Genomic DNA, 15320 nt, shown 5'->3' with positions numbered 1-15320 from the left:
AAAAAAAAGATCAACAAATACTGTTAAAAATATATGGCTCAAGCAAAACGAGAAACAGGAAAAAAAAAGGTAAAGGAAAAAAAACAAAAAAAAAACAGACTTACTGTCCCTCCCACTATTCTGCCCAGTGGGTACCAGGCTCTCTCGTCAAACCAGTTGAGAAACTCATAAAAGCCATTAGTTGTGAGATGATGAGTCGATCTGTAGTTGAACCTGTAAACAAAGAAAAACAGATGAGAACATTATAATGAAATTTTTTTTAAAAAGAGCATTTTATCAACACCGGCATGTCACAATGTGTTTGACGGCGAGAAGAGGTGTGTGTGTTAAAACACTTCCTAAATGACAGTTCTTTCTGTATAAATACTCAGCTGCCAATCACCACCAATGCTGAAAACTACAACTAGAACATCCTAGTGTTCTAGTTGTGGAAGCACTTAAACCATTAACACAACCAGCTAAAATATGGACTATTTAATGAGATGGAAAAAGACGTTTCAGCTATTGAATCTTGAAGGACATGTATTTTCAAGGACAAGAATAGTTGACTCCCTGTGTTCAGTGCACACAAACAGGAAAACACCTGTTCAATCAGTCATGCATACTTGAACAAGGATTTCTGCTGGTTTGTCCTTTAGGCCAGTTTTTCTGCCACAAGATGAATAAATAAAAAAAAAAACTCAATGATACAGAGTTGAATATTATAGACTTAACCAAAAATAACAAATTACTTAAAAAATAAATACAAAATACAAAGGTAGTACTAGTACTAGTATTATACACGCATATATTATTATTATTAATTTCTTTATAAAAAAAAAAAAAACACTACTTATTTATTAGGTGTTTTATTTCCAGTTTTTTTGTGAACACTATAAACACTCAAATGAATGCATTTCCTGATAGTCTTTATCAACGTGGAACCATTAATTTGATGCACACTTGATTAACAAAAACCTCAAACAAAAGCACTATGAACAAGGCTGCAATTAACGGTGTAATCCTCTCTAATGCCTTTATCAGCCCAAGTTCAGCAAACCGTGTCCTGCTATCTCTCCAAACTTCAGAGTAGTCATTCTGAAACTTTTCTTCACTAACACCAGAATAGAAGACAAGTAGCTTTTTAAAACTCCCCATAAAGTTTTAAACTAAACATTCTATTTTTAGTAGAGCCCGACCGATATATCGTTGTTTACTCCCTAATATCGGTATCGGGCCCAAAAAACCCATATCGGTCGGGCTCTAATTTTTAGCATAGAAAAAGCTCAGGACTAAGCAAAGCCTAGTTCACTAAAAATACATAAGCACGATAATATATGCATGAAGAGTCCTGTTAAAAGGAAAACAGAATAATTCACAGAATAATCAGGTGATATTTTAACAACTATGACAAATAATATATTAAAAAACAGTTGGATGAGTAAATATAATTTCTATCTACTGCATAATAAAATAAATAGCCATAGACGTTCAATGAGAGAGCAGGAGCATTCAATGGACCTTAATCAGGGATACTTAATTTGCGCAAATGAAAATTAAGCTACGAGGAAGAGACAATCAAAGGCTAGTCAACTGCTCAGCCGAAACACTGAAAATACACAGTTCCTTCAAACAATGATTCTGAGAAAACTGGCGTGATATAGAGATGTTATATAGGACCTCAAGACAGCACAACCTATTAGAACGAACAGTAGCTAACCCTCACAGCCTCAATCTCATTCACGTAAAATATAGCATCAGGCCTGGCTAGGGTCCATCAAATACTCCTCTCTTATTGAAAGTTTACAGCTCCAGTAGATTCCTGATTGCTGCTATTGTTAATGCAAGTAGATTGTGTCCACTGGGACAGAAAAGCATTATTTCTGGATTTATTTAATCAGATTCTGCATTCATGGCAAGTGTCAGCACACGGCCTGCAATCAGATTAATGCCCTCACTATTTTGTAATACAGCCATCTCACTGGCAAGAAACGCTCAGTGTTCGCAAGAGAATCTGGCAACCCGACGCTTGAGTAGGAGGAACGGCAGAACTGTGAATCATGTGTATTTAAAGACCCTATTAAAGCACACAAACAGTCCATCAGTGACCCTGGCAGCTAACTGACACCACAACCTGCTAGCTTCCATTCCCGCCTCGCTGACCTTTCTTCCCTCTCTAGAGAGGCTAAAGATTCAGGAACCTTTAGTGGCATAGTCAAACTCTCCATTACGATCTGATATCTGAACTGGGTCCTTGGCATTCACTGAGCACTGCAATGTCCTTCCTGCAAGGAAAAAACATGAACACACCAGCAAAAGCGTATTATACCCTTGTTGTCAGATTTTATTGCTGATTTGAGATATATTATTGAAATGCAATCTTCTGGCAATTTTTGTTCCCATTCAAGCAGACAGAAAATGTACTCAAATGCCTATTACCTACACAAATAGCTTCCCGGGGATGCTGTTATGAAGATGCCCATCGAGTAAACAGACTTGCAGTAAAGAGACTTTGGTTATATGCTGCTAAGAGTCGAATCTTTATTCCATGATGGATGTTTAATCAACTACAGGCATTTTGGCCCTTTAGAAAATAAACTCTTAAACACACGTTTAAATGTTAAAATTCAATTTATCCAATAAAAGTTAACAAATGCATTGCAGATGCAAATAATAAAAATAATAAAAAACACTTTGTGTCTGAGGCTAATTTCATTGCTAGCATTTTATGAATCCTACACACACAAAAAAGTCACTTTTTGTATCATTTGTTAAAATTACAGTTTGACTGTATGTGATGCACAAAATATCCTGTTTAAGTGTTATTTACCTTGATTGAATTTTTGTCATGCATTTACTACCATTCAAAAGTTCATGGTTGATAAGATTTTTTAAATGTCTTTGAAAGAAGTATCTTATACTAACCAAGGCTGCATTTATTTAACCAAAAGCAAATAAAAAATAAATAAATAAAATATTCATGTGATGCAAAGCTGAATTTTCAGCAGCAATTACTGCTGAAATAATATGCTGATTTAGTACTTAAAAAACATTTATTTTATTATCAGTGTTGTGGAAAATGTGGTACATTTTTCAGGATTCTTTGATGAATTGAAAAATCAAAACAAATGGCATTTATTTTAAATAGAAATATTTTGTAACATTATAGATATCTTTACTGTCAATTTGAATCAATTTAATGGATCCTTACTGAATAACAGTATTCATTTCTTCCAAAAAATTTAAATGAAAATAATAATAATACTAACCCCAAACTTTTACCCAAGACTCATAAATCATTTCAAGCATGCTCTTCAATGGCACAAGGTTGGCAAACAAGTACAGTATAAAATTAAGAAAATGACTGTGGGACAGCCATAATTTAATTTTTTTTATTTAAATTTATAAACGTTTAGATGCTCATAAATTAGTACATGCAATAATACAACAAGGATAAAACCAAAGCTATTGAAATGCAGCAAAAGTTATAAAAGACAAAAGTTCAAGAAACACCCTAATGTTTCCGTGACTGCAAACTGTCCTCTAACAATCATCACCAGAATAATCACAGGGAATAATCACAGGGAAGTCACCCGGAAACGACCCAGGGTGACACTGAGCCATGTCATTTTAAGGTGAGGTAATCTCAGCAGAAAATGTGCAAGACTATCAGATTTTGTGACCGTATTATGAGCTGGATACATAGAGATGTCTTTGAGAGCAGTGAACTGGATTTCTTTATTCTGCAGTTTAACCTCCGTGACACGTGTTCCGCTCGACGTTCCCACTGACTCTGAACTCCGCACTTCATAAAACTCAATTTCTCACCCGGAAACGACCCAGGGTGACACTGAGCCATGTCATTTTAAGGTGAGGTAATCTCAGCAGACAATGTGCAAGACTATTTTGTGACCGTATTATGAGCTGGATACATAGAGATGTCTTTGAGAGCAGTGAACTGGATTTCTTTATTCTGCAGTTTAACCTCCGTGACACGTGTTCCGCTCGACGTTCCCACTGACTCTGAACTCCGCACTTCATAAAACTCAATTTCACACTGCGTGGACATACACGCAGAGCTTTGAAAAGGTCCCATTCAATGGCGTGGAGCAACCTAACATTTAATAACAGCCACTGCAGAGAGGCTGGAAATTCTCAACATAAAGGTTGTTTAAATCGTGAAGTGTCTTGTACACAGAGTGGCTAAAATCCAGAGTTGAGAAGAAGTGCTAAGGCACTTGGAAAAAGTAGAACAGTTTTTTTTTTCCCAGAAATTAAAAGGTATCAGTTCATTAAATGTTGCAGTAAAGGCAGGGTCAGGTTAATATCTTGTTGCTGGGTAAATACAACTGAAAATGGAATACCTATAGTTAAGAAATGAACCGAGGAATCTAATAATTGCCTGTACAACCTGAAAGAGCTCAACCTTGTAGCATAAAGGAGCACTCACACTGATGCTGATACCGTGGGAGGTTGACAAGGCATTTTTACTTCATTGAAGTATCCAAAGAAGGCAACAAATTGAGTGAGTTTCACTGTCTCCAACAGTGAACTTCAAATCTCCAACTATTATTGAAAACAAATGACTTCCAGTCACATCGTTGCTGCAAATCGCTCTCCATGTAAGTGCCCATTAAGACCTGGTATAAGGCATTACGGACAAAAAGGAAGAGAATAAAACGTATTAAATCTGGAATGTCTCACAGCAACAGAGTATCATAATGAGACTGAGGGCTGCCTGGACTCAAGGATTGGTTTCTTGTAAGTCCGATTACTTCTCTCCATCACACAATGTGTATATCAGAGGGCAAAAGTCAGACATTTCAGACTTCGAGATCTCAGGGAGGATATCAGCAACACATTTCTCAGAGACTGAGAAAATGATTGGAAAAATGATTGTAATAATTTACCCTGAGTCGTCAGGCTGGGTAGCTTGTCATATTAATTTGATGGCTGACATTACGCCTGCATCACCTTCATCAATTTAATCAGGATGCAGGCATGAAGCATACAAGGAGTTTGGAGTCTGGAGCAGATTGGAGTCTGAGGTTGATGAAAACGGAAAAAGTTGCAAATATGGAAGATGACAAACTCGGAGGAAAAACTGTTAAAGGGGTCATATGATGCGATTTCAAGTTTTCCTTTCTCTTTGGAGTGTTACGAGCTGTTCATGAATAGATAAGATCCCTGAAGTTGCAAAGAGTAAAGTCTCAAAACCAGACCTACAATAATGTACAGTATTTGAAAAATAATGTGTTTTTTGAACATTAAAGCATGTCAACATATTCTGTTACACAAAATAATGATCTTTAAAAAAGCATCATATGACCCCTTTAAGCAATTCTAATCATAACTCCTTAATTTATTTTACACCAAATAAACCAGTACAATAGCAGGCTAAAAGCACAGCTCCAATGTTACATCCAAGACAATTTATGTCACCAAAACTTAATTAAAAAAAACTAATAATAAAAATAGTATATTATAAATTATGTAAAAAAGGAAAGCCAAGAAGTTTATTATTATTATTTTAATTCACAAGACCTGGAAGTTGCACTGAAAGAATATTTAAAATTGTATTGAATGTAGAAACTGATTTTTTTTCTGCTGTATTGTTACATTCAGAATAAATCATTGGTTGTTGATTGGATGGAGGCAGATTTGAATGCGAGATTGAATATATGATGTCCAAAGAAATTGCTCCCATAATAAGACCAATAGCATGCATTTACAAAATTGATTTATTTTGTATTTCATGTCATCTTTGTGGAGATGGATCATGATAGTGACCTGGTAGTCAAAAACTACAATATTATTAGTGGTGGAACGCCAACTAGCAATTAAACTATTAAGAAAACGCTCCTATCCATAACCCGGCCATTGGTTTTCAATGCAAGCCACAATTCAAATAATAAATTCACACTCACTGGAACACATTTTATTTCAATAAATATTTAGTTCAAATTAATACTGATTTAGTAACACAATATGAGGTAATATAAATGCAAAAAAAATTAAGACAAGTGTAGAAATCCTTTAGCATCCACTCCTCCCAGTTTGTGCAAAACTGCTTGTTTTTCTACACTTTGTTGTTTACCTTCTAGTGTAGTTTGAAAGCAAGCAACACGTTTGTTCAGGTGAACCTGAAACTAGCCTATTACACAGGGCTCCCTTATTAGGGGTAGACCGATATGTGTTTTTCAGGGCCGATGCCGATACCGATTATTACAGATCAAGTAGACCGATAACCAATATTTTTAACCGATATATATGTCTGGTGTAAAAATGAAAATTAATGTCAAAATTAAGAATAACAAGGGCTCTGACAAAAACTGCCTTCCCTGGTGTTGGTCGAGTGTAGTACTCCCAACACTGCACTTCTTACTCTTGTCTTCCTCCGTGCATCCATCTAAAATAAGGGTAATAGGGGTGAGTTAAAAGTGGGGCCACTGTATGCTTCATGATTAAGCCTATGTATACTGTACTACAGCTAAACAGCTTGGGGAAATGTTAGTATTTGGCTTCAATAATTTAGATGTTAGAAATTTGTGTAATAGCATAACCTCTCATAATTCCTCTATTTTCTGATGGCTAAAACATAACCTACAATAGTAGAGGTGACTATTCTATTCATCATCTAATGCACATCAATGGATTGACTTAAAAAATGTATATAATAAGTGTAAATAATTTAATTGTCTTCATAGCTATATTGTAGTAGTTAAGACGACTGCAACTATTTTCATGAAACTATAACACTAATAGCCTTTTACAGGCACACGTAGTTCAGTAGCCTATTGAAATGTCTCAATTTTTGTCATCCTAATCTTGGCCTATGTGATACTAGAAATCTAATCTAAAACTAAAAAAGTTTTACAGTACAGTGCAAATGAAGGCATAAATCAATTTAATTGATCTTTTAATCAAATGAGAGTTAAACTCTAATTTTTGGCAAATAAAGGGTACTATTAAAATTAAAACATGGAAGAAATAGCGTATTGTGTGATTATTATTTTAAACAAACGTTGTAATAATTGTTGTAGTAGTATTATGTATATCATACTGCAGTGCACCACAGTAATATATTTCTGATAATTTCTTTAAGATAACCCGAACTTATATTTTGACGGGTTGCCATGAGGAACTTTTAAGTTTCTGTAGCCTATGTAAATGATATGACGATAGTTTTACTCAAATGAAACTCTCAGAGAGAGTCAGAGCAGTTCTGGAGATGTTGTTCATGTATTTATGTCCTCATGTAGTGAGACGACAGAAGCGACAGAAGCTGAAATCACCACGAGCGTCACACACTTTGTATGTGTAGAAAACAAAACCGCGCCTCTGTGTCATTTACATACACAGAGACACGCAGAACATGCAAGATTCATATTTAAATAGTATTTTTGTAGCTTAATATTTACAGATACTAGTCCATAGTGCGACTATTTAAGTGTACTGACCTACTTTTGATTAATTCATCCAAACTTTGACAAATTCCGTGACATTCCGCATCATACAGTAAATTCCATTTATATGACTGGATTCCACGATTCCGTCCGCGTTTTCCGCATCGCAGAAATCATAGATAATATTGAGGTGTTTTGCAACTTCAGTGTAACATTAGTGGATTGTGATTTATTGCAACTTAAGCAACGTCTGCTGCTGCCTTACCTTTGAAAGACAACTGATCCGTGATCACTGAAGCAGCTCCAGTTAGCAAGCGCTTTGAGTGAGAGTGAATTCCGCATTGATTGGTCGGACTCGTGACTCCCAACAAATCAGATGGGCGGTGGGCGGAGATTGCTTTAGGCCACAGAGTGGTGAGGTCTGACAGGCTGCATCAGAGACAAATAGCACGTTTCAAAATTAAGTTATTTTATCGGTGAATCGGTTTTGAAAATGAACGATACCAATAATCATAAAAATGCTTAATATCGGCGCCGATAATTGGTCAACCCCGATCCCTTATTAGTCAACGAGACGTTCAAACAAACCACAGACAAGTAGATTTTTAAAATACAGTTTTGCACATCCCTACTTTCTAGTTGACAAAAATAGAAGTAGCCTCAGAGGTAAACAGTCTTTATTCCTTCACTAACCTTTTTTCTCTTAAAAAAACCAATTGCTGTTATCTAATGAGGCAGTCTTCTACCCTTCAAAGAATTAAAAAGAGGCATTTGTGCTTAATGTGCTCTAAAGGTGGCCGAAGGGCCAACGTATCTGACCTCAATCAGCACAGCCCAAACAAAAACATCTCGAACTCATTAACATCAGATTCTGGTTCAATTGCACCACAAGCTTATGTCACGGCCCGTACCAGCACTTGTACATGAAAGCCAGAGATAAGAACACAAACTTCAGCTCAAAACACAAAATAAGGACTATACCATCAACAAGAAAATGCCAACAAAATCATGTCAGCACCCAGTGGAGAAAGTACACTACTTCAGTACAGCACTTCAACCCTTATACAGCCCATGTAAGACAGTCGCAAAGACCAAACCTCAACAACACAGGTGCTCTGTAAACCATGGATCCTTCTGTAAAAAAAGTGAAGACTGCAAGTTCGAGCCAGGTTGGAGGTTTGATGGAGGAGTGATGGGGCTTCAGCTAAGTTTGCTCTTTTTACCTGCTCTATTAAAAATGGGTCTAAGCAAGACAGCTTCAGGCAGAGCAACTCAGCAGAAAGAGGTCTGATGGTTGAATAATATATGAAAAAGAGTTATGGTTTATAAAATGAGATAAGCTGCCTTTGTGTGCATTAAATATGTCAGGGAGTAAAAGTGAGTGCTGGTGCTTTGCAGAATACTCAGCCCTGTGAAAGACAAGGACTAGAATCCAAATGTCTTTAATATTGGTAGAAACGGACTATAAATTCTCTTCCATTTCAAAAGAGGTGTATTTTGCACATACATTAACATTATGGCCAATTCGATAAGCTGGTAATTGTTTTTATGTTAAGGATGATCACCAAAAATTATTAAAATTCTCTATTTTGTCAAAATAAATGAAAAATGGAACACTAACAACTAGGGCTGCTTTGGTAATTGAGTAATCGTTCGATTGTTCTGACAATTAATCGAGTAATCGGATACTTTTTTTTTGTATGTGGTAATAAAAACAGACCTAAGCAAACAATAGACTTTAAAATGACATTTATAATAGCAATGAGGCAATAACGCAAGTAGTCATATGGTTTTATTGAAAAAAATAAAATACATAAAATACATAATGTAATAAAACAATAGGCCTATAATCATAACTTGTACATTATGTATTATATCAAATGCCTGCAGAGGGCACCAACGGCATGACGATTGTTGTTACACTTTACAGCGCGATCTAATCCTTATTTAATATTGACTAAACAGATGTCAAATTTAGTAATTTAGACTAATTTAGTTCAAATGTCCACTTAATCTTTAATATTTGGCCACTTCTTTAAGATAGAAATTCTATATCCACTGTCATTTCTTGAACAAGAACATGTGGACATCAAAACATGCAAACTCAGAGTGGCAGTTTAAACTTTTATTTTGAAGTCGCGATGAACAGTTAGCATATTTAGAAAGATACGGATGTATTCTCCTGTGCTAGCGCAGGTTTATAAACGATTTACCTTACAAATCTGATAGAATGGTGCACAATGTTCCCAGACATACGTTATAAGCAACTCGAAAAAAAAAGATGGCGTTTGAGACGGTCCGCGCATGTAAATGACAGCTGTTCGTGTGGAGCAGCATTTACTGTGCACATAGCCTACACACATATTAGTGTTAATTTTGTCAGCTATTTTTAATTTAGTCTTAGTCCGGTGTAAAAATGTAACCGTTTTTAATCATATTTAGTCAGCTTGTCCTGTTTTAGTTTTAGTCAAGTTTTAGTCAACTAAATGTTGACTAAAACAGACTAAATTTTAGTCTAGTTTTAGTCAGTGGAAACTTACACATTTCGTCATATTTTCATCTTACTGTATAATGGTTAAAATTATGAAAAAAAATATATTATTTTGCTCTATTTTAATTGCAATGATTGTCATTTGGGAAATTTATTTTTACATTTCATCAGAAGTTGCTCTATCACCAATAAGCACAAATCAATAGAATATCGACTCGTATGCATGGTTTATTTTACCTCATCTAACGTTAGTGTACAGATTTATAACAGGATATCAATTAGAGGCTAAATAAACAACAAAGACTTCAGATATACACTCACCCTGTCTACGTTATGATAAATGGTGTAACAAAAACCTACTCTCAAATATTGTAACAAAAAAATTCCTAATAGTAATTCCAATAATTCCAAATTGCATTAATTTTTCTCTTTTAAAACAACGGCAAAAAGACTTATTGCTGCACAGAGTATGCGTAAGTAACGTTACAATCCACAACCACTATCACAAACAATACAGTCGAGATCCATGACAGAACACAGACTGGCTGAATGACACTTTCATTTAAGCAAAATACCTCAAATGGAGATCGCTGAACTCCAGCTTGTACAGTACTGTGTTGGTGTTTTCAGATCACGACGCCTCCACAGGGAGAGCGCGTGTGAATGGTTGCCAGATTGCATAAAAAAGCCGGGCAGACCTGGCAGAGTACGTATCCGTTTAACAGGAAAGCTCTGTTTGAGGGATTTGAGGTCTTGATATCTGGCAACCGCAAACATGAACACTCGCATAATAGAGTCTTGTACAGCAGTCTGAAATGTTTTGGCTCCACTTTTTTCAACAAAAATAAAAAGGTTTTGGTAAAGACTATAATTTTAGTCTTTTTTTGTCAACGATATTGCATGTTCATTTAGTCTCAGTTATCGTTTAATGACCTTATCTCATCTCGTCATCATCTCGTTTTCGTCAGGGGAAAAAAAAAACTCTTTGACGAACATTTTTCGTCATTAACGTAATTAACACATATAAAGTGCACATTTAACCCGCAGCACATATATTTATTTCATTGAATCACAGCCGTTGTGAATTCACAATAGCACTATGCTTTATTATAATTTTTAAAGGGTTTTAATATTTTGTGCAGCCTTAAAAAAAAAAACGCTTTAATAATGCTTTTCATGTATTCTCGTCCGTGGAATGTGCCACTTCTGGTAGGGCTGAACGATAAATTGCATGTGATTGTCATGCGCATCTCGTCAGTAAAGCCGGTTCTGTTCAGTTCAGTTCGCTGACAAGCTACGCAATATTGCGTTCATAATCGCAGATGAATCACATTCGATTATGAACGCGATATTGTGTAGCTTGGTGTTTTAAAATGTTAGTGAAAATGAGACCATGTTTGTAATAATGACTGATGTATTAAGCAGCCAATAAGAATTCATGGTAACACTTTACACTAAGGTTCCATTTGTTAACTACATTAGTTACCATGAAGTAACAATGAAAAATACTTTAATCATTTATTAATCTTAAAGTCAATTTAAAAATGTACTAATATATTATTTAAATCAAAATTTGCACCTGCTAGTATTATATAATGGACCTAAGCTAACAAACTAACAAACAGTTAACAAAGATTAATAAATCCTGTAATAATTGTATTGCTTATAGTTAAGGGACCTTATTGTAAAGTGTTATTAAATTCATCAGCAAGTACATGAGCACATGAGATGGTCTGAAGCTCAGCATACAACCGATGAGAATGCAGACTTAGAGAATGTAGAAATTTAGCAATTCAAGGACATCACTACTTACCTGAACTCTATAAAAGAAAAACAAAAAGGATTCATAACTGAACTGGCTGGATCAACATATCAGTCAGCTGTAAATGATTCTGCGACTGTTCTTTTTAAAGGAGAAATTGGACTTCAGAAAGTCATGAAATGCCTGACAAGATTTAAGAATCCCGATTCACACGTCAAGCGTGTCTGGTCAAAGCAATCACTCTGAATGATTTAAGCATCGATCAAGCCTAATACTGAAAAACCTTTAATCTTTTTAATCGCTGATGGGAGGAGGAAAACCAAAACCAACAGCAATGCCAAATTCATATCTCACTTCCTTTGTGTTAATTTCCTGGAGATTTAATCCAACATAAAAGAACTGATTAACCTTGAGGAACGATATGGAAAGTTTTCCGGATGAGGACAAGGAGTTCGTCCCGCCTGACACAAGCACATCAAGCAACGCTCTTGGAATAACTTTGAGGACCCGTAATTGGTAAGGGGAAAAGCTTGTGCTGTGAATGCAAAGCAGCTCAGCTAAGTGAGCACATCCTAATTAAACCCATTCTGTTTCGGCATACAAAGACGCCTGCGACGCATTGTGTATCACACACAGAACAAATAACTTTACCCAAGTGGGCCTAAAAACCATAGCGATTAATATTTAGCATATCACTGTGTTATGACATTAGAAAACCTCCATCTGCAATAATTAGGTAATCATTGCTACTTTGAATCTTAGATTTCATTAACCAGAAACAGAGACTGATACGTTTTTCCTAAACTAGATTTCTCTGTATCTCTCCTCTGAAAATTGTTAATGATCCCACATCTATGCTTAATTGTCACCGATCAGGCTCTACAGTGCGACCATTTCAGTCGCATTTGCTTCAAAGAGTTAATATTAAGTGACTTACATTGTCTGACTATAACACCATTGTCTGATTTAGCTATATTTCGTCGTCGAAAATAGTTTAAAACAAAGACACAGCGGAGCCGCTGCGCATCTCCATTCGAACACAGCGGTGTTTCGTTTATGAATGAACGGGCACTTTTAAATGAATCTAGTGAGTCAGTGATTCGTGATTACCCATTCATAAAGACAGTCACTTGCTTCATTCCTGAATGAATCAGCCATTCGAATTAATCAATTGAATGAATGATTCAGTGATAAAATCAGTGACTTGCCGCCACCTGCTGGCAGTTTTAGTTTAATTTTTAAAGTATCTTTTCAGTTATTTCAATCATTTAATATTTCTATATTCAAAATGTTATATTTAAAACATTAATCTCATCATGAATTTATGGATTTAATTGCACTCATGCCACCTCTGAGCCTCATTAAATGTCTGAAAGTACACCAAGCCACTTTTGTGTTCTTCTGTGCCACCTCTACAAATTACTGTTGTTAATACTGATTTCATTTAATTGGTAACTTATGTTTCTTATTCTACTTGTTCTTATTCTGTCGTTTTAATTACAATTTTTAAAAAGCTTATAAAATATAATTTTTAAAGAATTTGACAAAAGATGACATCTTTTAATAAAGTTATAAAAATGCCATTCCAAAGGTAAAAACTAAATTCCACTGTAAATCACTTTAAGGAGTCAAATATCTCCTCGTAATGGGAAGGCAAATTTTTGATAAAATGTTGGATTATTGAAGGTGCTCCTAAAATTGTGATTTTTGTTTTAAAGTGCTCCTAAAACGAAAAGTAAGTGTAGAGCCTTGCCGATAATTATCTGGTGCAGATAAACAAGGACATTCTCATGTCAATCAACAAAGAGTTAAATTCATAATGACTGACAACCACAAAGTTTACCAGGGCCTTGTTTAAACCAGGTATTAAAGGAAGAGTTAACTTAAAAATGAAAATCTTTCATCATTTACTCATCTTCATGTTGTTCTAAACTTGCATGGCCTACTTTCTTCTGATATAATATCACTGTTTAAAAAAAAAAAAAAAAAGACTGCAATTTAAGTTATGAGAGTTGAACTCAAAAGCCAAACCAGTGCGACTCAGGAATGAATCGTTCAGATTTGTGAACCGATTCTTTGTAAAGAAAAGACTCAAAAGAACTTTGTTTAAACAAATGAATTTGCAAATGAAAACTAGACTGCAAATAATCCTTCAGAAGACTTGAAATATAGTACAAGTTGCTTTTTTCTCCCAACTCCAAAAACAACAAAATTATTGGAAACCTTATATAATTTTATTTCATAACCAACCACCTTGCACCCCTTGTTTTAACATTATAAATCCATGTGTTTGTACAGCTGTGAACTATCATAAGGTATCAATGGGCACGGTGGAACATTACATTGCAAGCAACCTTATGGACCACATGCGGTTTTCAATAATCAGGAGAAGCTAAGGTAAGAGACTCCTACAATATGAAGGAATAAAAAAAAAGACCTGCCCCCATAATCATGTTTTCACAGTCGATTGGACCGTGTTAACTGCTCCACTTTGACCTCAAGCAGAGATGACACTGCATGAATGAAACTTGAGTGGGAGAAGGCTACAGACACAACCAGCCCAGCTACAGGAGCAAACAACAAACTAAAACCTTACTTCCATTTAGGTGTGGGCGATATACCGGTTTTAAAAATAATGCAGGACTCAAAGATTTTGTTTCTGCTGGCCAAGTAGTTCAAATAATTATTTGGTCTGCCAAAAGTTTCACCAGCTTTAGCAAAAACATTATACAAAAAATGCAATTTTCAAATTAATAATTAGTAGTGGTGGGACAATATTTGTTTTTTGATTGCTGATGCCGATTTCTCAGAGCAGGGTGGCCAATATTAAAGGGTTAGTTCACCCAAAAATGAAAATTAGCCCACAAATGACTCACCCTCAAGTCATCCTAGGTGTATATGACTTTCTTTCAGACGAATCCAGTCGGAGTTATATAAAAAAAATTGTCCTGGCTATTTCAAGCTCTATAATTGCAGTCAGCGGGTGTTGCAGTTGAACAATCCACAAGTCATCAAATAAAGCGCACGCATTAGGGTTGAGCCGATAGACGATAGTATCGTGTATCGACGATAGTCAGAGATATCGATGTCAGATGATAGCAGATGTCTTTGTCAATAGTCAAGACGATATTAGGCTCATTCTTCGACATACATCGGTATTGCGGTATTTTAAAAATTCATATCACAAAAATAAACACCGGTATTCGGTATGAACCGGTATACCACCCAGCACTATGTTCCAATAAGTTTAAATTGATTTTTACCTATATAAAGCCATTTTTACCTATATAAAGCCTTTTTTTTCTAAAAGTGTGCATCATCTTTTGAGTCAAATTCTTACATTTAATCAGTCAATTAGAATAAAAGACATTTGGGCTGTTACCCAATGATATCAGTATTAAAATTCATCTTTGCAATGCAGAGGAAACACAGGAGCTGCATGGGATGAATTTCCCACATAAGGACATGAATGCATTTACCCTGCAGTTACAAATGCATAAATAATATTTTGTTATTTTAAACAAACCATTGAATACTGATATTTACAATTATTTTAAAACGAAAGATACTTTAAATGTCAAATTAAAACCGCCAGCAGGTGGCAGCAAGTCACTATTAAGAAGTGAGTCATTGCGATTGAACCGAATCATTTAAACGGTTGATTCATTCAGGAACGAAACGC

The 15320-nt window shown here is 35.4% G+C and overlaps 1 protein-coding gene across 1 annotated transcript in view; it reads right to left on the bottom strand.

The window, feature by feature from the left end:
• Nucleotides 1–15320, bottom strand: part of LOC107668300 (dolichyl-diphosphooligosaccharide--protein glycosyltransferase subunit STT3B) — a 69116-nt gene that overhangs the window by 34086 nt on the left and 19710 nt on the right. Inside the window, exon 2 of the mRNA XM_016460123.1 lies at nt 105–213. Within this exon, the coding sequence (XP_016315609.1) occupies nt 105–213 (109 nt within the window). The remainder of the gene's footprint in view (nt 1–104; nt 214–15320) is intronic.

This window comes from Sinocyclocheilus anshuiensis, unplaced genomic scaffold (assembly GCF_001515605.1).
Source record: "Sinocyclocheilus anshuiensis isolate Anshui unplaced genomic scaffold, SAMN03320099.WGS_v1.1 scaffold1623, whole genome shotgun sequence".
Taxonomy (NCBI): domain Eukaryota; kingdom Metazoa; phylum Chordata; class Actinopteri; order Cypriniformes; family Cyprinidae; genus Sinocyclocheilus; species Sinocyclocheilus anshuiensis.
Note: the sequence above shows the minus strand (reverse complement) of the source record. Positions and strands in the feature narration are given on the sequence as shown.